The sequence below is a fragment of the Muntiacus reevesi genome, chromosome 5 (assembly GCF_963930625.1).
Source record: "Muntiacus reevesi chromosome 5, mMunRee1.1, whole genome shotgun sequence".
Lineage (NCBI taxonomy): Eukaryota > Metazoa > Chordata > Mammalia > Artiodactyla > Cervidae > Muntiacus > Muntiacus reevesi.
In genome coordinates, this window is record NC_089253.1 from 108,174,328 (window position 1) to 108,202,132 (window position 27,805).

Genomic DNA, 27,805 nt, shown 5'->3' on the forward strand with positions numbered 1-27,805 from the left:
TTGGAAGTACTGATGCTGAAGCTGAAACTTCAATATTTTGACCACTTGATGCAGAGAACTGACTCCCTTGTAAAGACCCTGATGCTGGGATGGATTGAAGGTGGGAGGAGAAGGGAACAACAGAGGATGAGCTGTTTGGATGGCGTCACCAACTCAATGGACATGAGTTTGAGTAAACTCCAGGAGTTGGTGATGGACAGGAGGCCTGGCATGCTGCGATTCATGGGGTCGCAAAGAGTTGGACATGACTGAATAACTGAATTGAACTGATGTCCATTCAAACCGCCTGTAGGCCTTGGCATCTAGTTCTTTTGCATCTTCCTTCTGATACCAGGAGCGGTTTCCTCTAAGGTCTGGCCCGCATCTTCTTTGTTTGCATTTGACTCACCAGACCTGTTGAACCAAAACAGTAGCTCTTAATATACTAAAATTGGCAGGTCTCTGCTTTTGTTCATTCAGTTCAAAAGGTGTTTGTTTTTATCTCTTATTCTGCTTCGTTTGCAAACATACCTCTCTGAACAGTGTAGGGGCAAGACAAAGAAACAAGTTTGGTGAAAGAGGTTGCCTTAGAAGCTGTTTTTTAATGGAAAAATCTATTGTGCGGTGATAGTTGCCATGATCAGTGGGAGGCTGTATTTTATAGGCTGACATATTTGATTGGGAGGCAGAAGGAAAATGAGATAATTTGGGGAAAAAACAAGATAGAATGTCATAGAAGTCCACGGGAAGCAGGAAGATGATGAATCAAAATATGTTGGCAAAGTGAGAGGGAGAAAAAGGTACATCAGGACAAGAAACACTTTGCCATAGAAATTCTTAGTTTGGATCTTGATTTTGCTAATTTAGTGTGTAAATTTTAGGCATGGCGTTTGATTCGGATGGCCTTGTTTCTCCAGTGAATTGGGAATAAGATATCTTTCCAGAAACTGTTGAGTTTCAAACAAGTATTAAAGTTTGTATGTGAGAGAGTAGGATGGGATTGGGAGGGATTTCAAAGCCCTGTGTATGCAAAATGTAATTCAAGTGGACTAATTAGGAGGATTTGGGGTTGATATCATGGGGAGAGAGAGTCAAGGGAAAGCTGAGTTGAGAGATCCAAGTGTTAGATGGGACTTTCAAAATGTTCCAAAACCGTTTCAAGGTGCTTAATGAGAAATCCTACCAAGAGTTGATTTTTCTCTTTCTTGAGCCACGTGGTATGATCCTCCCTCAACCTCTACCATTCAGAGACCTGGCATCACACTTGTGGTATTAGAATCCAGAATGTGGATTTCCATGCAGGGTTTAGTTCACGATGTGTTAGCATTACAGAGAGAATAAGGGATCCCTTTTCAAGTCTAGATTTATTCCTTGTTTTTCCAGAGTCTTCCCAGGGCCTGGCCTGGTCTAGCTGTGTACTGCTGGACCATGATGTGATGGAAGAAAGAAAGCCAGATCCCAGGGTCAGGAGCTGAGCAGGACGTGGATAACACTCATCTCTCCCAAGCAACCTGTCATAGCCTTTACCAGAATCCCTGGACTAAAATGATGGATGTACCTTGTCTCTGTCTTTTGAAAATTTGCCTAATTTAGAGTAGAAAGGCTTAGAACCCACATCACCGAACACTATAAAACCAGTGATTATTTGTGTGATCTTAGAAAAATATTTGACCTTTCTGGACTGTTATCCATTGGGTGAGGATATTAGACTATTCAAACGCAGGCTGTTATATGACAGTGACATGGTGCCCTGCACAGTATACATGGGAGAATGAGTTAATCTATAATCACATCAAATCGGGAGTGAAGCAATGCAATGTATGTTTGTATTGCACTGTGCTTGTTGCATAACCCTCCATGTGAAGCTGTGGGAATGGAGGCCTTCACCTGGCAGACGGTTTTGATGAAGTATAATACTAAAGAACCATTTTTCTTTCTTTCAGACCAATGATGCCTTAGGAGCCACCTGGAATTGGCTGTACTTCATCCCCCTCATCATCATTGGATCCTTCTTTGTTCTCAACCTCGTCCTGGGAGTGCTTTCCGGGTAAGCCAGATGTTTCTCTTTTCTCTTCTCTCTGACTATAAACTAATGCTCTGGACTTCTTGCAAATTCGTTCATGCAACCCTCATTTACTGAGCAGCCCCTTTGGGCCAAAAGCTGCTCTAGATGCTGGGAATACAGTCGTTTTAATCATCTTTAGTATTCTTAGGAATTAAAAATCTTAAGTTGGTACAACATTGAACATGACATGTAGTGAAGGTCCATTTATCCATTCTTTCATTCCATCACTAAAAAGAGACCATTTTTCTCAAATGCTGTGCTGGTTGTTAGGCATATAATGTTTAATAAGATACAGACTGTATCCTCAAAAAGTTCTTATTCTATCTTGTATTGGACATGAAATTTCATATTTGTGGCTTGAATTACTGTACATCAGTTAACAAACATTCAGTGTTCATTGCCATGATAAGCATTACAAGGAGCACATAAAGTTTAAGGCATAGTTTTTGCCCTTAAAAAACTTATGTTTTGCTGAAAAGACAACAACAACACTTGAAACAGTTAGGGAGCAGAAGTTTGTTTACTCGCTAATATAAGTTATAGTTCATTTATTTGGGGAAGGGACAAATCTATATAGTCTGAAGTTATCAGGAATGGTTTCATAAAGGATTGGGATTTTGTTTGGGATTCAAAATATGTAATAGAATAAAATAGAATACATGGGAGTGAATATTCCAGAAAGGGGAGCACCACCCCATAAGCCAACATGACGAAATGGGATTTGTTATGGAGAGTGAGAAGACTATGATGTGACCTAATTTAACTTAAGTGGAAACTTCACTTTGGGAATTGAAAGGAGAAAATAGAAGGGCATAAACAGGGTCGTAGAGGGTCTTCTGTTTTCTGAGCAAAACTGAACATAATTTCTTGTCTGAATGGCAAACGTTCTTGAAATGGAAATTTATAAAGTGGTGCTTCTGTTTAAGCATGGTGGATTGAACCAAGTTGGTTATCTCTTGTACATCCACAAACACAGGAAATAAATTTTGAGAAGGACGCAGTGACAGAGAGAATAGGAGAGGGTATGAAAACAAATGAGAGTTGCCAACAAAATGTCTGAGACAGAGAGTAAATGATAACTAATCTAGTGGCATGAAAGCTGAGGCTCCATTAACTACAATGAGGAATGCCAAGAAAGGGTCAGGAATTGAGGCATCATGTAAAGCTGGGCTATGGGGGATGCTTAGATTTTTCATAAATCCTTGTGAGGAACATTTAGATATGTCCTCCCCTCAACCAAACAGTACTCACAGGTGTCTGCCCCACCCAACCCCACACTGCCCTAGTTAGAAGAAATCCTGTCTCTCAAGGCTGAATCAGAAAAGTTTGGGTTTGTGGACACACAGGAGATGACCAACTTGGTTCAACCCACCATGTTTAAATTGAGTTTAATATTAGATGGGGTTGATCTCTTGTAGTGAAAGCAGAAGTATTATATGAAAGTCCACAAACTGGATGTCATGTTTCCAGCCCAATTCTACTGCTTGGCTCTCAGAACTGTAGCAGTCTGGGGAAGGAGAGAGAGAGGGTTTCACAGCATTCCTCTGTGGAAACCATCCATCTGAAGAGAAAAGACCTTTGTATCCTGATATTTTACAGTGACCAGAAAAATGGTCTGACCCATCACTTGTGGTGAGGTTCACTTGTTTCCTTTGGCCGCTGCAACAAATTATCACAAACCAGGTGGTTTAAGAGTGTGAGAGAAATTGTCTCATAGAGGTTTGAGGGCCAAAATCTGGCAGGGTGATGCTACCTCCGAGGGATCTAGGGGAGAATTTCTTTCCTCCTTCTTCCAACCTCTTTTGGCCCCAGGCATTCCTAGGCTTGTGACTATATCACTCCACTCTCTGCCTCTGTGGCTGTATTGCCTCCTATTCTGTCTAAAACCTCCTTCTGTCTTTCTCTTATGAGGACACTTGTTGTTGGATTTAGTGTCATCTGGATGATCCAGCATGACCTCTTAATCTCAAGATCCTTAGTTACATTACCTTTTTCCAAATAAGGGAGTGTTCACAAATTCCAGGAATTAGGATATGGACACATTTTTGGGAGAGGCAAGTACTAGTCATCCGCTGCTGCTGCTGCTAAATCGCTTCAGTTGTGTCCGGCTCTGTGTGACCCCATAGATGGTAGCCCACCAGGCTCCCCCATCCCTTGGATTCTCCAGGCAAGAATACTGGAGTGGGTTGCCATTTCCTTCTCCAATGTGTGAAAGTGAGAAGTGAAAGTGAAGTCGCTTAGTCATGTCTGACTTCTAGGGACCCCATGGACTGCAGCCTACCAGGCTCCTCCATCCTTGTGATTTTCCAGGCAAGAGTACTGGAGTGGGTTGCCATTGCCTTCTCTGAGTCATCCACTATACCCCCCCCCCCATTCTATAAGCCCCAACCATTCACAGAAGCTTCCAAGAAGCCTTTTGTGCCTTGATCTTAAATATAAACACAGTTAGGGGTCATCAGCATTCAAAGAAAAGGTCCAACACAAAGACAAATCAAAATAATAAATAGGTAGAAGGAGCTTGAGGGAATATGAATAATGAAGGGAGCAGAAGGTAATTTTTTAAAAGCATCATTAATATCAGCAGAGATAGAAGAGATTATCCACAAGATAGTAGATTGCTATGAAAAAGAACACTTAGCAGTTAAGAGCATTTGGAAATTAATGTAAAATAATTAGTGTAAAATTTATATTAATGTACAATGAATTAATGTAAAAAGTATAAAAATGTAATGAATAGTAAATGGTAGGACTATAAAGTTTAAATCACACAGAAAGTAGAACAAAAATAAGAAAATCAAAGATTTGTTTCAACATTGAACTAATAAAAATTCCATAAAGAAAATAGGGAAATGAATAGAAAGAAATTAATAAAGAAAAATACCAAAAATGTTCTTAGAACTAGTAAACTCACATTGCCAAATTTAAAAGATCTGTTGATACATGTGCAAAGACACTCTGTCATTAGGTTTTTATAGTGGAGACTTAGTGAAAGTCTGGGTATCCATAACTAAGTGAGTAGTGAGCTGTCTCTTGGATGCAGACCATGACATATTATGTGGCAGTTAGGAGCAACAAAGACCATGTACACATTGAAAGCAGAGTTTAGTGAAAACAAGAAGGAAACAGTATAGTATCATCCACATAAATAAAAAATGTACACAGTTTGTAAAAATTCATTAAAAACTATACACTGAATATAATGTAACAGTTATTTATATGGCAAAGAAATGGGAGGTGGGTATGGAGATAACTGAGAACGGATGAATTAATAAGAAAAATGCCCACTGACAACTCAACACAATGAAAGAGAAAAGACCACTCCAAGATAAATCATGACATTTCAGAGCATCTGAGTAAGATAATATTCTGTAAGCTTCTGGTGATTATTAAGGGGATGAATTTTATCTATAAAGAATCTGGAGTTAGGATGGCTTTGGAGTTAGGATGGCTTTGGACTTCTCAATGATATTGAAAGTTAGAAACCAATAGAAAACCTCCTAAAATTTTCTGAAGGAAAAAAATTTCCAAGATAGAATTCCATACCTAGCCAAAATAGCAGTTATTAGTGAGGATGAAATTGCAGTATTTTGAGACACTCTTTCTGAAGAAGTTACTGGAGAATGCGAGTCACTAAAAATAAGGAATTCATTGAGAAGGGAGAAGGACATGCTACTCATGGAAACAAGAGATTCGTTAGAGAGGAAGAAAGTTTTCCAGGATGATGATGAAGGGAAGTCTAGGATGCTAACTGTCCGAAAGTCTGGGGAACACCGAGTTCAGACTTGAGTAGAATGACAGAAGGCTCTAATAATGATATCTTTAAGAAAAAATGGAATTAATAATTCCCAATGTGTATTAGTATAGTTAGAAAAGTTTAATGTTTTTTCCAAAACTATATATGAATATATACATATTTGTATGTATTTGCACACACATACATCAATCTAAGCAATGAATTCCACAGAATACAGAAGTGTTATCACCAAATGAATATAAGCAAAGTAGGTACTCCGTACAGCTCAACTGTCAGTCAGATGTGCATCATTCACACCGGATTTTGAGATAGCCCCTATGGTGCTATGGTTGCCTTGAGAGCATAAGAGAGAATACGTAGCGGGAGGAGAAGGGAATGTCAGAAACTAAAATCTTAGGTTCCACAGTGGGAAAGTCCTTAAGCAACACCTAAAATGGGAAGACTAAGAAGTAGCAGTCGTATAATATTTAGAAAATTGGAAATGAGTATTAGAAGAAGAAGGTAAAAGAATTACAACTGGTTGCCTATGGGGAGTCAGATTCAGGGGTGAGAAAGGGTGAGGCTGTGGGCTGCTGTTTTTTCACTATAAGCTTTAAAAAATATTTGACTTTAAAGCACAACATGCATAACTTTGAGAAAAATAGAAATTAAATTTTATAATGATCACACACACAAAAAAATATAGGACAAAAGGTCTCTATGAGACATTGACCTGAGGAAGAGACCAATCTCTCTTCCCCAGGAAGAGGATTGGCTTGGGGAGAGACCAGATGCAGGAAGATTAAGAGAAAACTCTGATGTATTAGTCAATTCTGTAGTACTAAGAGCCTTGGGTGACTTGTGAAATGGTTATAAAGGAAAAACAGGAGACAGTGTGAAGGAGTTCTTAATAGTGTGTGTCTGGAGCGGAGAGTCACAGATGTAATAGGATTTCTTAAGTAGGTGCTCATTCAGTGAGCGTTCGTTGACATCCTTTATGTTCAATAGGTAATTGTCTCCACATATCCTGTAGCTGCAACTCAAGTCTTCTATTTTAATGGCTGCCCAGGATGGGTCTGACCACAGACTTCTTTCTTCTTATATTTCTACTGAGGTGATACTTTCCCATTTGTATAATCTTATCTGCTACATTTTGTCCTTACTTATTTCCTAAGTGTGTCGATGTTTTAGTTGGAAAAATTCAAGTCAGATTCTCACTTTTGAATAACAAGTCAGTGATGTTCCAGATAAAGTTCCAGTATGGGTTGAGAATGTGTCTTGACAGAGCTGGAAGGGGACAGAACACTGACACTGAAAGACGATCCTATGTCTGACTGTGTCTGCTCTGATGTACTAGCGCTAGTTTGGAATTGCCTCTTTGAATTCTATATGTTTACCTTGGTGGGAAAGCATGGTAGGTTGGAAGAAGTGCGAACTTTGGCATCTGATAGTCATGTTGTTTAGTCACTAAGTCATATCCGACTCTGCGACCCCGTGGACTGCAGCATGACAGGTTTCCCTGTCCTTCACCATCTCATGGAGTTTGCTCAAACTCATGTCCATTGAATCGAAGATGCCATCCAACCATCTTATCCTCTGTCGTCCCCTTTTCCTCCTGCCCTCAATCTTTCCCAGCATCAAGGTCTTTTCCGGTGAGTTAGCTCTTTGCATCAGGTGGCTAAAGTATTGGAGCTTCAGCCTCAGTTCTTGCAATGAATATTCAGGGTTGATTTCCTTTAGGGTTGATTGGTTTGATCTCCCTTGCTGTCCAAGGGACTCTCAAGAGTCGTCTCCACCACTGCAGTTTGAAAGCATCAGTTTGGTGCTCAGCCTTCTTTATGGTCCAACTCTCACATCCATACATGACTACTGGAAAAACCATAGCTTTGACTCTGTGGACCTTTGTCGGCAAAGTGACGCCTCTGCTTTTAAATGTGCGGTCTAGGTTTGTCATGGTTTTTTCTTCCATGGGTGAAATCCTAACCCTGCTGCTTATTTGTTGCGCATTTGGACAAGTTATGCTGGGCCTGCTTTCTCCCCATGTGAAATGGGATAGCAATATCCCTCTCCCAGGCCGAGGCCCAGCTATGGCATGGAGTAGCTGTCAGCTCTTACCCCCTCTGATAATATTGATGTTCATTTTCTCACTGTTAGGTGCAGGTGGCTATCATCCAAGTAGCAGCCTGTGATATTGGGCTCGAGCCTACTGTGAGCCTGTGAGCTCCTCTCTGACTGGAAGGCGGCCTCCTCAGGTTGGGAGATGAAACAGAAGTAGCATGGCACATGCCTCCTTAGCACTTCTGGAGAAGGTTTGGAGGTGACAGCAGCAGCTGGGAACAGCTGGTGTGAAGTCATTCTGACATTTAAAAGAGTATTAACAATAGAGGCCTTGTGAACTGGAGCTGGAATAGTTCTGTCCTGGTTTCTCCTTCTCTTGATACTCAACACCTATGTGGTTCCACTGGTGTGTCTGTAGACGGTTCGGCAGCAGCTAGTTCTGTGTACAGGGTGGTGGGGGCGTGGGTTCTCTCTCTCACTTTGTCTGGTTCTCACATGCCCCTGAATGGGGATGTAGGTGTTATGCTTGGAGTAAGGGGTTGGTTGGGAGTTGCACGTATAAACCAGGGAGAAGCTTGAAGGTTTTATCTCTGGGGCACATGTTCCCCGTGACCTGCAGGCAGTTTAATGTTAGGCCCCCAGGCTTCCTAAAGCAGAAAAAGAGCTATGGAAGGAGGAGATCCTGTTGGGCAAATGATAAGAGTCCAGTAAGAGAGGGCGGGTAGCCCACACAAGTGCTCCTGACCCACCAGGTGTGAAGGTGACTGTGGCACCCATCCTAGAAACACAGACCTAGGTGGGTAGAGGGCTCAGAGGTATGTTTGAGAGTCTCAGTGTATTTAAACAGGAACTGTGGATAGCTTTGTCGCATTTTTACTTGTCTTGGAGGAAATGGGATTTGATGAAAACCATTAGCTTAGGCTTGAAGAGAAGCAGAGCTTCCTGTCTCCATGGAAACAAACCAGGGCTGCAGAAGCACGTCCTGAGGTTTAGTCAGGGGTGACAGGGCAGAAGGCTCATGCAAACAGAAAGTGACCCTTATCCCATTACCTCTACCCTCTGCTCCCAGGGTTTATGGAGAGAGGGAGAGAGTCTTGAGGGAGCCATCATGCTGTCTCCAAACCAGGGCAGGGACAGCCAAGTCAGGAGCTGCTGACACATGCATATACAGGGAGCGTGTGTATAAAGTATGGCATAGTCTTCAGAGCACCTTTGCTTCTTGCTCTTATATGTTCCTTGTAACAACTGTGTGCAGTAGGTAGATACTCTATTTATTTACAGATGGAAAGAAGAGGGTTTAGAGGTTCTGAGCCCCAGCTAGTTACTGGCAGAGTTATGGTCAAAGGTTATAATTTCCCGCCTGTGGTTAGAGACTTGTTCTGATACACTACACCACATGGCCCATATCCAGGAATTTGGGCTCCCAACATGGCATAACTAAAGAAAACCAGCCAGTGGTTAACCTAGAATATCATCCTGACCACACAGATGTTGCTGCCAGTTTTAAGCTGTCCATACATTGATGCACATACTTATTCACACACACTGGTCTTCACACACACAATGTGGCCTGGTACATACAAAGTCCCTTGGACTGCAAGGAGATCCAACCAGTCCATCCTAAAGGAAATCAGTCCTGAATATTCGTTGGAAGAACTGATGCTGAAGATGAAACTCCAATACTTTGGCAACCTGATGTGAAGAACTGATTCATTGGAAAAGACTCTGATGCTGGGAAAGATTGAAGGCAGCAGGAGAAGGGGATGACAGAGGATGAGATGGTTGGATGACATCACCGGCACGATGGATACGAGTTTGAGTAGGCTCCAGTAGTGGGCGATGGACAGGGAAGCCTGGCATGCTGCAGTCCATGGGGTCACGAAAGAGTTGGACATGACTGAGCGACTGAACTGACTGACATACAAGATAGAAGATGCCAAGACCCACTGTTCAGGTTCTTTTACCCTCAGGTCTGGTGGGAAGTGGTGGACTCTCTGTATAAGAGGAGGGATTCTTCTTGGTTGCATCTCTTGAGTGAGTGGAGTGGCTCTTGTTACTGGCAAGATGACTGTCACCAGATAACTGGTGAGGTCTGTCTTGCCACCAACTCATTTGCTGGATAGCTTTGACAAGTTCAGGGCAATTCAACAAAAGCTGATTGTATGGCTACTATGCTTAAAACACTGTGCTTGACACTGAGGTTAAAGTGAAGTGAAGTCGCTCAGTTGTGTCCGACTCTTTGTGACCCCATGGACTGTAGCCTACCAGGCTCCTCGGTCCATGAGATTTTCCAGGCACGAGTACTGGAGTGGGTTGCCATTTCCTTCTCCAGAAGGAAATCTCAGACACTGAGATTTCAGCGATGAATAAAATAAAGAGATTGTAGATTAGTTAAGGAAATCTTTCAAAATTGCATGTAATGGTGTCTAAATTCAATAGATCCAGAATTCTGGCCTTATCAAAAGTTTGATTCATATGTCATATATTTTGGGCATCTACTATCTTGCGAGGCATTCTTGAGTGTACAAAGGTGAATAGGACCTAGGTCCTGTCCACAAGGAAGAGGCTAATGAATGTATCTTCAGTATTAAACCTTGACTCTCCTGAGTCACCTGCCTTTGCTTCCCTCTATATGTTAGGAGTTGGCACCTAAGTGTTTCTCAGGTCTGACTTGAGATAGAAATCACTGGTGGTCTTAGGAAGGAAGTTATTCTTGTCTAGCTCAGTGGTCCAGATGAGCACGCAATGCTCATCTGAGGAGTTGGTGAGTATTAGTTTGGCCTGTGTGTCATGGTCCAGAGGCAAGCTGACCTCAAAGGAGACTGGCTAAGATGAGCCTGTGCATAAGCCACAGGGTAATTCTTCTCCCAGGATTCTGACCCTGGAATCAGTGGGAGAAACTCAGCAAGCAGTTCCTGGGTTCTTGCTCCACGTCTCTTGCTGCTCGGGGCTGGGAATGAGATCGAACAGGGACAGAGAGCTGCTGTCCTCAAGGAGCTTGTAGTCTATGTAGAGACATAGAACAGGGTGCACATTTATTTAGATGGGGGCAAGCATCAGGCTGGGCCACTTGAAGAAGATGAGTAATGGCCAGCCAGAAGGGAGAAGAGCTTTCCATCAGGTTGGCTGTCAGGAACGCGTAAGAGGCTGTTCTGAGACTATAGTGAAGCCCGTCCAGGGGGATGTAGAGGAGATGAAACTAGAGGTGAGAGGCTCATGGTGAAGGGCTCCTCCGATGGGCTAAACTAACCTGAGTTCCGACCTTACCCCTGGAGCTCATGGTGCGGGGTTGGTTCTCAAGCTTTAGGCGAGGAAGACAACCAGTTTGCATTTGAAGGTGATTGCCCTGGAGGAGTGAGATTGGAGACAGACAGACATCTTTGGAGTGACAGTTGAAGAAAGAAGCAGTGAAACAGTGAGGCAGCAGAGAGTGCAGTGGAGTAGTGATGGAGAAGGTGGACCAGATCCAGGAGATGTTGGTGGGATGGGATCTGCATGATTGAGTGTGTCTGAGTGTACTGGGGGTGGAAATAAGAGGGAAGTCTCTTGGACTGCTTCTAGTATCTTCTTCTTTTTTTTTTTTTTTTTTTTTTATTGTACTTGGGTCTTCATTGCTGCGTGGGCTTTTCTCTAGTTGTGGTGAGCTGGGGCTACTCTAGTTGCAATGCGTGGGCTTCTCATTGCAGTGGCCTCTGTGGTGGCCTCTCTTGCTGCAGCGCACAGGCTCTAGGACAATCCAGAGCAATAGTTGTGGCACATGGGCTCTATAGTTGCAGCTCCCAGGCTCTAGAGAACAGGCTTAATAGTTATGGTGCCTGGACTTGTTCCTCAGCATGTGGGATGTTCCCAGATCAGAAATTGAACCTGTGTTTCCTGCATTGGTAGGTGGATTCTTTACCACTGAGCCACCAGGAAAGCCCCTAGATTTATTTATTTTCTTTTTTTTGTTGAAGTCTAGTTGATTTATAGTATCATGTAAGTTTCAGGTGTATAGCATAGCAATTCAGCTATGTGTGTGGACACACACATACACAGACTTTTCCAGATTTTTTTCTCCTTACAAGTTATTGTATAATATTGACTCTTAACCCCCAAACCTCTTCATCCTATATCCTCCCTAGCCACCTAGTGGCTCAATTCAGAATGAAAGAGCCTTCCAGACAGAAAATAAACTTAAGGTTAAAATGGAAAAGTAGGGGTTATGGAAGGGATAAATTAGGAGGCTGGAATTACCATATACACACTGTGTGTGTGTTAGTTGTGTCCCACTCTTTGCAGCCCCATGGACTGCAGCCCACCAGGCTCCTCTTTCCATGAAATTCTCCAGGCAAGAATTACTGGAGTGGGTTGCCATTTCCTTCTCCAAACATATACACACTACTGTGTGTAAAATAGATAACCAACAGGGACCTGTGGCTTCCCTCATAGCACAGTTGGTAAAGAATCCGCCTGCAGTGCAGGAGATCCTGGTTCGATTCCTGGGTTGGGAAGATCCCCTGGAGAAGGTATAGGCTACCCACTGCAGTATTCTTGGGCTTCCCTTGTGGCTCAGCTGGTAAAGAATCCGCCTGCAAGGTGGGAGACATGGGTTCAGTCCCTGGGTTGGGAAGATCCCCTGGAGAAGGGAAAGGCAACCCACTCCAGTATTCTGGCCTGGAGAATTCCATGGACTGTATAGTCCATGGGATCGCAAAAAGTCACACATGACTGAGCGACTTTCACTTTCAACAGGGACCTACTGGATAATGCAGGGAGCTTTGTGTCCTGTGCTGAGTCGCACACCTAGTGCTTTATACACAGTATACTGTGTATACTTTATATACAGTATAAAGTATGTATGAGAGGTTGTGGAAAGAATCATGAGAGGTTGTGGAAAGAATCTGCATTTCCCCAAGATGCTGTTTTATGTATCAATTGTCAGAGTCATTTCTTTCAGTGTTATAAAAATTATTCACGGCAGGAGGGACTATAAGTGTCGTTTATTCCTGCTGTTTATATTATAACTGAGAAAACCAGACCAGAGAGTGAAGCAGCTTCCTCAAGTCATATGCAGCTATTTAGGGGTAGATGTTGACTAGAACCTAGTCCTCTGGTTCCCTGTCCAGAGTACTTATCTCCTCTGCACGAGGGGGACAGCTTAGTAGTAACATGCAGACTCTGTACAGTGTACATGGGTTTGAATCCTGCATCCATCGCTTGTCATCTGTGTGACCTTAGGCAAGTAGCTCCACATTTTTATACCCTCAGTTACCCAATTGCAAATAAGGACTTTAGAATCCACCATACTGGATTGTTGGGGAAACTAAATCCAATCATTCATGCTAAGTTTTTATTATATTTTTTTATCTACAGATTTTATTAAAATTTCATCAATTATCCTATTAATGTCCTTTGTAACATTTTTAAAAATGACCAGGATCCAGTCCAGGGTCACATACTGCATTTGGTTTCCAAGTTTTTATTTATTTTTTTTTTAATTTTTTTTGTTTTTTGTTTTTTCCATTTATTTTTATTAGTTGGAGGCTAAGTACTTTACACATGCTAAGTTTTTAGTACCTGGGAGATAGTAAATATTTAATCAGCGTTAGCTCTGAGTGGCAGAATTCTTCCCTCCAGGTCATGGTTTATACCTCAGTCATTTTTATTACCTAGTTGCCCTATTGAGTGTGAACTTGGATGTTTTCAGATCTCACTGGTAAGACTGACCATCCACCGCAGCCTGTTCCCTAGAGGAAGCAGTCATGACAGACCATTGTATTACACCCCTGTGCCTCCACACGTGGCCATCACCTTGAACACTATACTTCTTGCAGTTTCTTAGCAATGCTCTCTGCTCCTGTGGTCAGGAATGAGCCCTGCCCTGTTAGCTTTTCTTGTTGAATTCCTGCTCCTCCCTCAGGGCCTATTTCAGCTTTGACCGCCTTCATGAGATCCTTCTAGATCCATACCCCTACTCCCATTCTGCAGTTGGGACTAAAATCTTTCTCCCATACGCTCCTGTCACACTGTGTTCCTGTCCATTAGAACCTACCACTCATTCTGTGCTGTGTTTAGTCATGTCCGACTCTTTGTGACCCCATGGACTGCAGCCCGCCAGGCTCCTCTGTCCATGGGGATTCTCCAGGCAAGAATACTGGAGTGGGTTGCCATGCCCTCCTCCAGGGGATCTTCCCAACTCGGGGAATTGAACCCAGGTCTCTTCACGTTGCTGGCGGATTCTTTACCGACTGAACCACCAGGGAAGCATTACTCATAATAAGATTATGCAATTTTGTTATGTCATTTAGTAATAATAATGCTAAAGAGTTAACTTTTATTGAAAGCTCGTTATCTTCTTGGTATTCTGCTGAATACTTTATTTTGGCTGATTTTATAACAGCCTCATGAATAAGTCACTGTTGTTAGTCCCATGTTATAATAAATGGGGAAATGAAGGCTGAGAGAGTTGGAGAATCTTGCCTAAGACTGCACAGTTGACAAGGGCCAGAGCCCTCCTGTCTCCTCCTCAGGGTGCACTGTCCTTGTATTGGAGTACTGAATGTCTCTGTCACCTGTTAGATTTTGTTCCTAATGCTGGAGACGACTTTCCACAGAGTTGGACCTCTCTTAGCATCTCAGTGCCTTATTCTTGTGCTCCGTACATAATTGCTGAATTAAAGGGAAACCCAGTAACACCAGGCCTCTGTTAGGGGATTCCTTACCCTGTTGTGACCTTCTAGAGAATAATATTGCAGAGGACTGAGGAAGAGGCTGGTATCTTAAAGCCCTGGAGCATAATCACTAGCACAGGAGAGCCTGGCAGAAACTCCAAAGAGCTGTGAGGTGTTATAGACATGAAATTGTCACACGTTATACATTTTTTCACACCTATTGATTTTTTTCTTATAGCTAATTTCTCATATCCTTTGCTCATTTTCCTCTAGCCATATTTATTTTTTCAAATGAACGTAAAAGATCTATTTGTTTAGAGAGGAAAATAATCCATTTATATCATATGTGGCAAATATTTAGGGAACAGTCACTTAAGGATAAGCTGTCATCCTTGTGGGAATTGTGGGCAGCTAACTCTGTTGGAAACACAAAAGACTAGAGCAGTTGTTCTTTTTCTTTCTTTCTTTCTTTCTTTCTTTTTTTTTTTTTACTATAGAGCACTTCATTTGGAAAGCATTTCATGTGTATTCATTTGTTTAGTTCTCATAGCAATCCTAGGGAGTGGGTTGTTATATTACCAATAAGGAGCTTGTAGCTCAAAGGTGAACAGGCAACATGCTTTGTGTAATCAACCTAAGGGAGTGGTGTTCTGACCCTTAGTCCTCTGTTCCTGGTTTCACACAGCACTGTTTCCCCATATAGAGTTGGGTGCTTCCAGTGAAATCTTTGCTGCTCAGCTTCTATTCAGAGCATAGACATGCGATTTACGTATACACTCTAACACAACAAAATGCTCATCTGAATTTAGTTATTAGGGCAGCAAATATTTACTGAGCCCTTACTCTGTGCCAAACACTGTTCTAGATGGAATTGAAAAATCCCTCCCCTCATGGAGCTTGTATTCCCATGTTGCACATGTACTCTTTGTTTTCTAGAATATTACCCCCCGTTTTAAGTTGTACTGTTAGGAAGAAGTGTGTGTGTGTGTGTGTGAGTTGCTCAGTCGTGTCTGATTCTTTGCACCCCCAAGAACTGTTGCTTGCCAGGCTTCTCCATCCATGGGATTCTCTAGGCAAGATTACTAGAGTGGATTGCCATTGTCTTTCTCCAGAGGATCTTTCTGACCTGGGCATTGAACCCTGGTCTCTTGCATTGCAGGCAGATTCTTTACCATTTGGGCTACAAGAAAGAAGTATGATCGGTACTAATACCCTGAAATCGCCTTTGTCGATAAAGTTGTGGATTGAGATTGTGACTGTGAAATGTAATGCTTTGGAAAGAAAAAGACTCCAGGTCTCTTTTATTGTTTAAAATTCAGTTCCATCTCAAAAAGCAAGCTCTAATGTACTCTGTTATTTATCTGGACAAGCAGAGAATATACTAGAATCAATAGTTCTGGGGAACTGGGCCAAGGTGGGAGGGTCATTGTCTGAAGATGTGTGGTGGGGGTAGAGTGGGGAAGTCATATCTTGTGGAAGCTAGTAATCATATTGAAAAAGGTCAGCTCCGAGAGGCAGGGTCAGAGTGGTAAGGGAAAAGAAATAGAGAAATCGGTGAGGAGGACAGTCAAGATAAATCATCAAAGCAAGGCACTGTTTTACATGGACTCATCCTTATAGAGAAATCTGAACAATTAGACTAGGAATTCATTATGTACCTTTTTGGTGATGAAGGCTACAGCTAAATATAAAAATGATTCCACTCTCTGTTTAAAGATTTTCCACGCATGAAACTCTTGGTTGGCCAGATTCTTAGGTGACTGAAACAAAACTTACCTCCTCTGCCATAATCTAAATAACTTGCTGTAGATTGACCCTGTAATACTCTGATGTTGTTGTTCAGTCACTAAGTATGTCCAACTCTTTGCAACCCCATAGACTGCAGTACACCAGGCTCCTCTGTCCTTCACTATCTTGAAGAATTTGCTCAAATTCATGTCGATTGCATTGGTGATGCTATCTAACCATCTCATCCTCTGCCACCCCCTTCTCCTTTTGCCTTCAATCTTTCCCAGCATCAGGGTCTTTTCCAGTGAGTCAGCTCTTTGCATCAGGTGGCCAGGGTATTGGAGCTTCAGCTTCAACATCAGTCCTTCAGTGACTAATTCAGGGTTGATTTCCTTTATGATTGACTGGTTTGATCTCCTTGCAGTCCAAAAGACTTTCAAGAGTCTTCTCTAGCAGCACAATTTTAAAGCATCTGTTCTTCAGTGTTGAGCCTTCTTTATGGTCCAACTTTCACATCTGTACATGATCACTTCGTGGCAAATAGATCGGGAAACAGTGACTGACTTTATTTTTCTGGGCTCCAAAGTCACTGCAGATGGTGATTGCAGCCATGAAATTAAAAGACACTTGCTTACTCCTTGGAAAGAAAGTTATGACCAACCTAGATAGCATATTAAAAAGCAGAGACATTACTTTCCCAACAAGAGTCCATCTAGTTAATGCTATGATTTTTCTAGTGGTCATGTATGGATGTGAGTTGGACTATAAAGAAAGCTGAGCGCTGAAAAATTGATGCTTTTGAACTGTGGTGTTAGAGAGGACTCTTGAGAGTCCGTTAGACTGCAAGGGGATCCAACCAGTCCATCCTAAAGGAGATCAATCCTGGGTGTTCATTGGAAGGATTGATGTCAAAGCTGAAACTCCAATACTTTGACCACCTGATGCAAAGAGCTGACTCATTTGAAAAGACCCTGATGCTGGGAAAGATTGAGGGCAGGAGGAGAAGGGGACGACAGAGGATGAGATGGTTGGATGGCATCACCGACTCAATGGACGTGGGTTTGGGTAAACTCTGGAACTTGGTGATGGACAGGGAGGCCTGGCATGCTGTGGTTCATGGGGTCGCAGAGTTGGATACGACTGAGCGACTGTACTGAACTGAACTGAACTGGAAAAGCCATAGCTTTGACTATAGGGACCTTGCTAGGCAAAGTGATGTCTCAGCTTTTTAATACACTGTCCCCTCATAGCATTCCTTCCAAGGAGCAAGCATCTACATCTGTTCATATACATATACACACACACATTTGTGTGTATATACATATACACACACATTTCCATAGTACATTATGCTTATATCCATGCTTAAACTCAGTATACATGCTATACTCTGTCCCTCCATGAAGGGAGGGACATAACCCAGTAGGTGACTGTACCGTTCTCTGAATTTGCTTTATATAGTGTACACTGTGTTGTACTCTTGCACACTGTATTCGAGCCTCCTTAAAGATTGTTTCCATCCTAAGACCCCATTTTAGTTATCTGTTCTTCAGAGGAGGAGCTCATTTGTATTTAGTAAAATAATATAATGTGAAATAATATTTAAGAAGTTGGCTTTATTACCAGGTGAACCTAGATTTGATTTACCAATCTGCTCCAAAAGGTATTTTCACTTGGGACATCCCTTACGTGTCTAAAATTTAGGATGTTCTAAACTAAATTCATTTCATTGCCTCCTTGCCCTGCTGCTGCTGCTGCTAAGTCACTTCAGTCGTGTCCGACTCTGTGCGACCCCATAGACGGCAGCCTACAGGCTCCGCCGTCCCTGGGATATTACAGGCAAGAGTACTGGAGTGGGGTGCCGTTGCCTTCTCCGGCCTCCTTGCCCTACCCCAACACTAAACACATGTGTTACTCTTCCATACTCCTCTGTTATTTTTTATCACTTTTGTAATCCAACGTAGTAACCTTAGTTAACCACGGTCCATCCTTTTCACTTATTCTTTGCATCTACTTACTCATCAAAGCCTACGGATTCCACCTTTGAAGATTTTCATGATCTGTATCCTGGACTGTAACAATTGCTTCTTTAAATGTTCTCCTTACTCTAATCCAGCCAGCTCTCCATGATCAAAGCAGCCTTTCCTAGCTAGACTATCTAATTATATGATTTATGTATAATTATTTATAATGGGTTTCTATTGCCTAAATAATAGAATAGTTTATGTTTATTTGTTCAGTTTTTCAACAAATAGGTATTGTGCTTCTCCTGTGCTAAACAGTGTTCTAGAAACTGGGAATGTAGCATAGAACTAAACAAGCAGAAAGTCTTGCACTTGTGAAGTTTGAATTCCAACACGGGGAGATTCTGAGTTCTTTCTCTCATTTAGGTAGATGAGAATACAAACATAGTTCATGTAAAGGAATTCTTCAGATTGCAAAGATGTCTATTTTCCCTCATTTCATCGTTAACATGAATGTTAATAAATGCAAATAAGATTTTTACCGAATAGAAATTTATATGAAAACTTAAATATATAAGAATATCCAGTACATTTCTTAAAACAGTGAGGAACAGGGAGTTTTCTCCAAGTAGTAAAATGTATTCTAAAGTTGAAGTAATTGAAACAGTGTGGCCTGATGTAGGAATAGGAGGATCAAAAGAGATTCGAATATGTATACATGAATTTACAGTATATGTTTCATTTCAAATTAGTGAAATGAGTGTTGATCATCAGCGAATGGTGTTGATAACTGGCTAGTCCCTTGGAAAGAAAGGGTTTAATTGGCTCCCCATCTCTCATAACTTATACCAAAATAAATTGCAGGTGAAGCAAGTACCCATGTTTTGAAAATTAAGCTATAAATATTCAAAAAGATTTGGACAGCTTAAAAATCTTTAAGGGGGAAAGCCTTTCTGAGTATGATACAAATCAGTAAGGCATCAAGGAAAGAGCTGATAAGTTGAATTTGTAAAAATAAAAATGTGCTATCACAATTCATTAATTAGATCAAAAAACAAAACTTGAGTTAGTTTTGAATTTTAGATTGAGGATTAGGGAAGGGGGTTAAAAAAAATGACTGGTTAGTAATAATTCTGTGGAAAGCTCTAGTTGTAGATAGAAAGTGAGAATCTCAGGCACTGATGGTTGAAATGTAAAGGGAAAGCAGAGGTGAAGGATGTAGGTGGTAAAATAGTCAGGACGGGGTAAATGATTGGCTGTATGGGTGAGGGAAGATCACTTAGCATACATGCCAGGCGTGCTGTCAGTCCAGTTGCATCCGACTCTTTGCAACCCTTTGAGCTGTAGCCCACTGGCCCCACTGTCCTGGGCTTCTCCAGGCAAGAATACTGGAGTGGGTTGCCATTTCCTTCTCCAGGGGATCTTCCCAACTCAGGGATTGAACCCAAGTCTTCTGCAGCTCCTGCGTTGCAGGCAGATTCTTTACCACTGTGACCCCAGGGAAGCCCATACATCCCAAGATTCATTTGCAAATATCTTGGAGAACTTTGGTTTTCCACTTACTAAGTTGAATAATATAGGAAGAAAAACAGCTCTGTTCTGGCAGGAAGATGCATTCGATTCCAGACAGCGAGCGTCTGAGGTTCAGGAGGGCCAAACAAGTAGATAGTATCAGCCAATATCTGTGTTTTAAGAACAGAGGCAGAGGAGATACGACCCACTATCAGAACATAATAGAGAAAGTGTCACAAATAGATAAGGTTATCCATGGAGGGCATGTAGAGAAGAAAAAACAGAACCAAGGCAAGGATAGAGATTTCTAGTAACACTGTTAAAGTATTAGAATATCAAGATTGGTCACAAGGGTATGGCAAAAGCATCACATCGTAGAGAACAAAGAAATGCAGGATTTCTAAAAGGAATGAGAAAATCCCAAATGCTTAATGTGTCATAGTGACTTGATACAGAGATAACTAAAAAATAACTGTTGAAGTTGTCACTGTGGAGCACCTGGCTAGCTTTTTCCAAAAGGTCTTTTTTGGTTTTGTTTTTTTATTTTGAAACAATTATAGAGTCACAGAAAGTTGGGGGAAGAAGTAGAAGAAGATTTGTATCCCCTACACCTGATTTGATAACATCTTGCATGACTATTGTATAATACCACAACTAGTATAGTATACTAGTGGTATAGTATAACACCACAACTTTGGTGCAGTCCAAAAAGTTTATTCAGGTTTAACTGTTTTTTTAATGCGCATTCTTTTTTTTTTTCAGGCACTTTCAATAATGTGCATTCTTATATGTGTGTCCATGTGTGTGTGTCTGTTTCCATGCAGTTTTATCAAGTGTAGATTTGTGTAACCACCACCATAATCAAGACACAGAACTCTTTCATTACCATGAGACTTCCTCATGCTACCCTTTTATAATCACATCCACTGTCCTCCACCCACTACCCCCTCATCTGCTGGTAATCAGTTGTTTGTTCTCCATCTCTAATTTTGTCATTTTAAGAATGTTATAAGAATGGAATCATACAGTGCATAACTTTTTAAAATTGACCTTTTTTTTCACTCAGCATAATTTCCTTGAAATCCTTCTAGATCTTTGCACATATTAATAACTTATTCCTGTTTGTTTCTGAATAGCTTTTCATGGTGTGGCTGTACTGCAGTTTGTTTATCCATTCACCCCTTGGGAAGACATTTGAGTTGTTTTGAGTTTTGAGCTATTATAGATAAAGCTGTTATGAACATTTGTGTACATGCTTCTCTGAGATAAATGCCCGAGAGTGTAATTGCTGGATCATAGGGTAAGTGCATGATTAGTTTTATAAGAAACTGCCAATCTGCTTCCAGAGTTATGTGCCTGCCAGCAAAAGTGAGAGTTCTGGTTTTTCCTTGTTCTCATCAGCTTGTTTTAAAAAATTAAATAATAATTAACAATCAATGCTAAAAAGTATCACAATTAATGTGGAAATTTTAAGGTAATATAAATAATGTAAACCAGTGATTATTAGGTAGATCACATTTTTAAACATTTTTGACTAGTACATTCTCAGAAAAAGGATACATAATGGTAAAACTAACACTGGGTGGGTTGGAAAGATGAATATGGAGTTAATAACTTTTCATTTTAACAGTTAAAGGCTTTAAGAGGGGATAATCACAAACACTGGCTCAGATGGTTAAGAATCTGCCCACAGTGCAGGAGACCTGGGTTCGATCCCTGGATTGGGAAGATCTCCGGGAGGAGGGCATGGCAAGCTTAACTCAACCTACTTTTCCAGCCTCAGTGCTCTGTCCCCTCTCCTTCAGCCCTGCCACACACTCGCTGTTCCTGGATTCCCCAGGAGCACACACCTATGTTCCTTTGTTCCTTTTACTTAGAAAGAACTACCGTATCCCCTTTCACACACCTGACTTGTTTGACTTGTGAGCTCTGACTCATCTTTGAAGGTCCAGTTCCCCTTAAGTTTCTTCTTCTTGCACTATAGGTAATCCTCTATTAGAACCCTTGTCTTGAAGTGATTTATGGAGACCTTTGCCCCTTTCATGGACTTCCCTGGCGACTCAGATAGTAAAGAATCTGCCTGCAATGAGGGAGACCCAGCTTCGATCCCTGGGTCAGAAAGACCCCCTGGAGAAGGGAATGGCTACCTACTCTAGTATTCTTGCTTGGAGAATCCCATGGACAGTCTGGCAGGCTACAGTCCATGGGGTCACAAAGAGTCGGACACGATTGAGCGATGCACAATTTTTTGCCCCTTTCTTAGCATTGTGATGGCAGACACCATGGTGAATTCTTCTTTGTCCAGCACTTGGCAAACCTAACAGGCCCCCAGTGGGCTCCCAGTAGATGCCCTCCAGTGAATGAATCAAAGGCCATCTTCCTGTTTATGGGATGTCTACATTCTTCAGAAACTTTCCTGAGATTTTGGGCACTGTTTTCAATGGCTATAATTCCCCTGAAACCCAAGTTTAACGTTAGTTGAAGAGCAGAGCACAGATGACTGTAGCAGAACTCCATTATTTTGCTGGTGTCAAGGGACAACTCTAAAAATTGTGCTTAGACTTTCTCTATTACAGGGAGAAGGAGGGAACATTTGTCATTATCAGATTGATGGACATAAGCCAGTGTATCAAATCACTGCTGTTGGAGGGGTTTTTAATGGTTTTTTTTTTGCTTACAAAATTTATCCCATATGCTCATTTCACTGTGACTTTTATGCCAAAATCTTAGTCTTTTCAAGATTAGAAATATTTTTTTGCTTGAACCTATGTCTCTTTTTCTGATCAGTGGAATCTCATAGCAATTGATTTTGCCACATGGAAATTCATAATAGTATCAGAGCCTCACTTCATTCTGAGCTTATAGCCCACAATCAAGCCCCTATAATTAGACATGTTTTCTGTGCGCTTGCAGACATGTGCACACTGAGGTGGCTGAAATAATACCTCCCAATTTCCCCGGTTGATAATCACAGCCTTTACAACTTGGTTATATACTGGGTGCTTGGCATGTCTAGCTGTTAAGTTCCAAAGCCATTAGAGTTGTAGCTGAATTAAAAATTCTTTATTTTCCCCCTCAGTGTCAAGTGCATCACTACATTCTCAACACTCAATTATCATCGCATCCCAAAATATTCCTCATTTAGCAAAAATATTGAAATTATTCTTTCCTGGTGAAGAAGCAAGCTCTGTTATGCAGGGAGAACATAGAGATGGCATGTTCCAGAGGACCCAGGAAATGAACAGCCATTGAGAGCAGTGAGAGGGCAGGAGGGACCCCAAAGCTTGTTAAAGGGGCCACACTACTCTAACCCATATTAAACTAAACTTGACAACCAGTTTGTTTGCCAGCTGAAAGATCCCAAAGCTCAAGTTGACCAGAACAGAGAGAGGAGACCCCTTAACCCTCACCAGAGTTAGCAGAAATGGCAGTAAAATGAGACACAGTTCTTCCCGACTCCTCTGGCCTTGTGCGCTATACACAGGGAAGTACCTCCTCCATCACCCCACCCCTGCTTTTTCACATCATAGTCTTACTTGAGATCAATACCCAATAATCAGAGAAGAATGATCTGATTACCACGCAAGAGAATCTGAACACCATACAAGAGAGGAACGATCTTACTAGGGGACATCAGTGCCTCAGCCAGTGAGTATCTGAGATCCAGAACTGAGGGAAGGAGATAATCTTTTTTTTTTTTTTTTTCTAATTTTTGTTGGAATATAGTTGCTTTACAATGTTGTGGTATTTTCTCTTGTACAGCAAAGTGAATCAGCCATATGTACACATATATCCCATCTTTTTGGATTTCCTTCCCATTCAGATCACCACAAGCATTGAGTAGAGTTCCCTGTGCTATGCAGTAGGCTCTCATTTAGTTATCTATTTTATACGTAGTATCAATAGTGTTCATTGGAAAAGACCCTGATGCTGGGAAAGATTGAAGGCAAAAGGAAAAGAGGGTGGCAGAGAATGAGATGGTTGGATAGCATCACCAACACAACGGACATGAATTTGAGCAAACTCCGGGAGATAGTGAAGGACAGGGAAGCCTGGCATGCTGTAGTCCACGGGGTCATAGTCAAACATGACTTAGGGACTGAACAGTAACAAAATCATTAGTGTATTCATGTCATTCATGTCATAGTGTATTCCAATTCATCGCACCTCCCCTTCACCTCCTTGATGTCCATATGTTTGTTCTCTATGTCCGTGTCTCTATTTCTGCTTTGCAAATAGGTTCATCGGTACCATTTGCACTCCGTAGTCTAATGGCTAGGACAGGAAACAGGTCGACAGCACCATATTAATAATACTTGGTATGAAAAAAATGAACAGGCTTTGAATAGCAGCTCTCACTCTCATCTTCAGATGAAAAACATCAGACTGGAGAGAACAACATGGGTTAGCTAGATGTCAAATCTCTGGACGTACTTTTCTGAGCTGAAGCAAGGGCTCCTCTCCTCCCTAGAAAAGCTATCTGTGTTTTGCTCTAAAGGGACAGTGTCTGTTATTCTGAAAATGTCACTTCCCAACCAATGGGGCTACAAAAATGACCAAACAATAGTATCTTGAATGTGTTAATTAACCTGTGTGGGTTACCCCTTGTTCTGTACTAGTGGGGTTTAAAGGGGTGCCTCTGTGTTAACCAGCAGTGAAAGATGCCCCAGGGGATCAAGCAACTTAATATTCCTTTCAGAGGTAATGAACCAGCATCCAGGACTATGCTTTTATTGATAACTCCACCTTCTTCATTCCCTCTGTGCACACCTATGAGTAGGAAAGAAAAAGTCTAAAACAGCCAAGGCCAAGTTGTGTCCCAGATTGTCTACCCCCTGGAGGGGATGTTATTCATTCAGTCATTCATTTCTGGCCCCTTTTCTCAGCACTGTCCTCAGAAGCAGTAACAAAAAGCTGTCTCTGGGTTGGTCATTTTTACAGACAAGCAAAAATCATTCCTCTTTCTAGGAATTTCTGGTCCATAATATAGCCTTTTAATCCTGGTCAAAATTTGGTCCTCATAAAATTTGAAAAGTAGGCATTGATGCTTCAGATGACATACCTTTGCTGTCCCCAGTTTAATGGCGTCCGTTCCATTTCCCCCATCCTTTTGTCAGGGAGGAAAATGATTTAACTGACTAGTTCACAGATAGTGTTTTGGACTGGGTTCCCCTGAAAGAAGTGATCTCTAGCTGCAAAAGGGAGAGAATGGGGGAAATTGAGACAGAAAGGGGAAAGCAAAATAACATGTATTAATTGAGAGAGTTACTAGCATAGATTGCTGAAGCTTAACCCACTGGGAACCTTCCAAGGAACCATATAAGATATATTTCAGCATTGCTCCACTGAGGACTGGGCCATGGCAATGTATATTTACATAAAGTCTCCTTTAATTCCCATCCCTCCTTGAGTGATGACACTTTGGGGCTGCCCTTCTTGTGAGCTTATCAAGCCTGTAGGGGACTGGAGAAGTCTTTCAGGCAGAGAAACAGAAACATGTGGGGACTATCACATTTGTCAAAGTGCCCAGGCTCCATCCGCTGCAGCTTCAGGACAACTCAGAGGTGACTGAAGGGGTGTGAGGTGGGCCATCCAGAGCATATCCTGCTTGCTGCCCATTTAAGAAATATTTCACTCATCCAGGATTTGTTGAGTACCTACTATGTGCCAGGAATTTGTGTTCTCAGGTTAGTTAAAAGAAGCAGAGTGAAACTAGAGCCTGAGCTATGGAGTGGGCTGGAGGAGCGGTTGGTCCACTGCCTGGAATGTGAGCATCCTTCAACAGGGCCAGGAGGCAGGTGCTCTGGTGATAGGTGTGCTGCCTAGAATCCCAGTGTGCACTTGTCCTACTCAGCCTTCCTGCCCTTTTAACGTTCCCCTCACCATGAATTACAGTGTCCCCTTGATCATCATTTAGTTCCCTCATCTTCACAGCTAATCCTGTTATGGGTCAATTTAAGCAGTGCTAGAGTCTGGAGCTTTTACGACTTCAGCAATTGGGGATCTCCTTCTGTTAGCAGTGATGAATGATATAATAAGTAAGTAGGATCTCAATTAAAATACTCATCCATCATGGTTGATGTCACAGAGTCTAATCTCAAACTCAGTAGGTCTGTAAATTAAAAATATTGGACCTCGGTAGCCAGAGGGTCATCCAGTCTTAGAGCCTCAGGACACTGTCCCATAGTCTGGGTCAGATTCCATCTGTCAGTTTCACACACCTCTCAGCCCAGAATTCCTATGTTCTCTGGCCCAGTAGTCCCTCCCTATAGCGTGGAGGCCAGCAGAGACGTGGGGCTGTCAGGAGGATGAATAGAGGGGGTGTGCTTGTCCTGACCATCTCTCTTGGGTCTCTCGGATCCCAGCCCACAGAACCAGAGCTGAGATTCTTAGGGGGTCAGCCCCGCTAGCAGCTGTGGGGCCCGGACAAGCATTTCACCTACGGAAGCCTCAGCCTTCTGGAGCTCATCACTTCCTCCCCCCACGAGTGAATGAGCGCGTGGGAGCAAGGGCCAGCCTCTCGCGATGGCTTGTGTGCAGTGTGGGAGTTCAGGCTCTCTCCTCTATTTTGGTTTCTTTTCCCTCTCTGTCTGCATCCGGTTTTTGATAGCAAAGGTTAATGTTATAGTTAAACAATCAATTTAGCAAATTTTCTTTGGGGATTTCCTTGCCTTTTGGCAACTGGATCTCCTCTGATCTCCAGAGATCCCCTGTGAAGTACATCCAAGGTGTTTTCGCTTTCCCTCATGTGTAGTTGTGGCCTTTTTTTTTTAAATACTGTTTTCAAGGGCTAACAAATGATAAATAAGACACAGCATGTGCGTGGTTTATATAAGCAGGAAGGAATATGTCAGTTTCTCTCTGCAGGAAGAGAGGAGGAGGAGAGGAGAGAGGGGCAAGCTGATAACTGTCACCCGAGGCCTTACTTCCAAACACCACAGGGATTTGAAGCCTAAGAATCATAATTGGATATTGTGAGAACAGGGGTGATTTCAAATACCCACTGGGGACATGCTGTGCTAAGTAGAAAGTGTGTGAGAAAATTTACAAAATATTGGTCGTATTTTCTTCCCTGTTTTGTTTCTTGTGCAAAACATACGTAGCGAGAGATGGGAGAGGGAGTTCACGGAAGGGAGAAGAGGAGGAGAAATAAACTTTGAGAATTCCGGTTGCCATGACAACATAATGAGCTCCCAAAGTGGCATCTCTGAACTAGTTTTGCATGGGGAGGCAGGGGAGCCCAGAAGGAAAGAATTAAAATAATACAAATAATAAAGCAGCGATCATGAGGCCAAGGACACCTCTAAAGAGGTTCTTAGCACGTCCTGCCACACTCTGGGGACCTGGGCCGTGGAAGATGCTTGCTGCTGTCTGACCGTGGCAGGGAGTGCGTGGTTGCTGTGTCGTGTACAATGCTTCTCGCAGCCTCCTGGTCTGTGGACAATGCGAGGCTGAGAGAATCTGACAAAGGAAACTGCATTGTGTGTGAAGCGTGCTGTGGGGGAGAAGCCTCTGAAAGGCAGGCTCTCCGCCTCTCCTGCCCCTTCCTCGCCTCCCCGCCCCTCCCCAGCGGTCCTGCTTGCAGTGGGTACTCTGGTACCCAGACAGTAGTGTGTGCTGTATCCATCTCACCACAGCAGGTCAGCACAGAAGGTCTCCATCACGGGGCACTCACTGTAACCAGATGGCTCTTGTCCTCAGCCCAGTGCCCCAGAACTGTGTGGGATTCAGACAAAGGAAGGCAATACCGAGAAACATAAATGTGAGGGCTGAGAAGGACTTGTAAGTAACGGTTTGTTTGTCTACCATTCTCAAGTTGGAAATGTACCTGAAGCATCTTAGAATTGTCTACTCTTTAAAAAGCTTTGTTGTAAACAAATTATCCTCCAATTAAAAAAAAAAGTGTATTTAATGAAGAAATCTCTCAGTGCTGTCTTGTCCTTCTTTAAGGATCATTCTTTTTTTTCTCATCAGAATAAACTGTGAGCATTGCAATACATATCCTTCCCTCATATAATCAGCTTTTATCTTAACGGCATTTTGAACGAATCCACGAATTAACATGCATGTTCTTACGACTGGGTGAAATTGGGGATCCTGCTGCCACCTTGTGCTT

At 42.2% G+C, this 27,805-nt stretch overlaps 1 protein-coding gene across 3 annotated transcripts in view; it reads left to right on the forward strand.

Annotated features, from left to right (window-relative positions):
* Positions 1-27,805, forward strand: part of CACNA1E (calcium voltage-gated channel subunit alpha1 E) — a 330,655-nt gene that overhangs the window by 171,301 nt on the left and 131,549 nt on the right. For all 3 annotated transcript variants that reach the window (XM_065936984.1, XM_065936985.1, XM_065936987.1), the window contains exon 7: positions 1,923-2,026. In XM_065936984.1, coding sequence (XP_065793056.1) covers positions 1,923-2,026 — 104 coding nt within the window. The remainder of the gene's footprint in view (positions 1-1,922; positions 2,027-27,805) is intronic.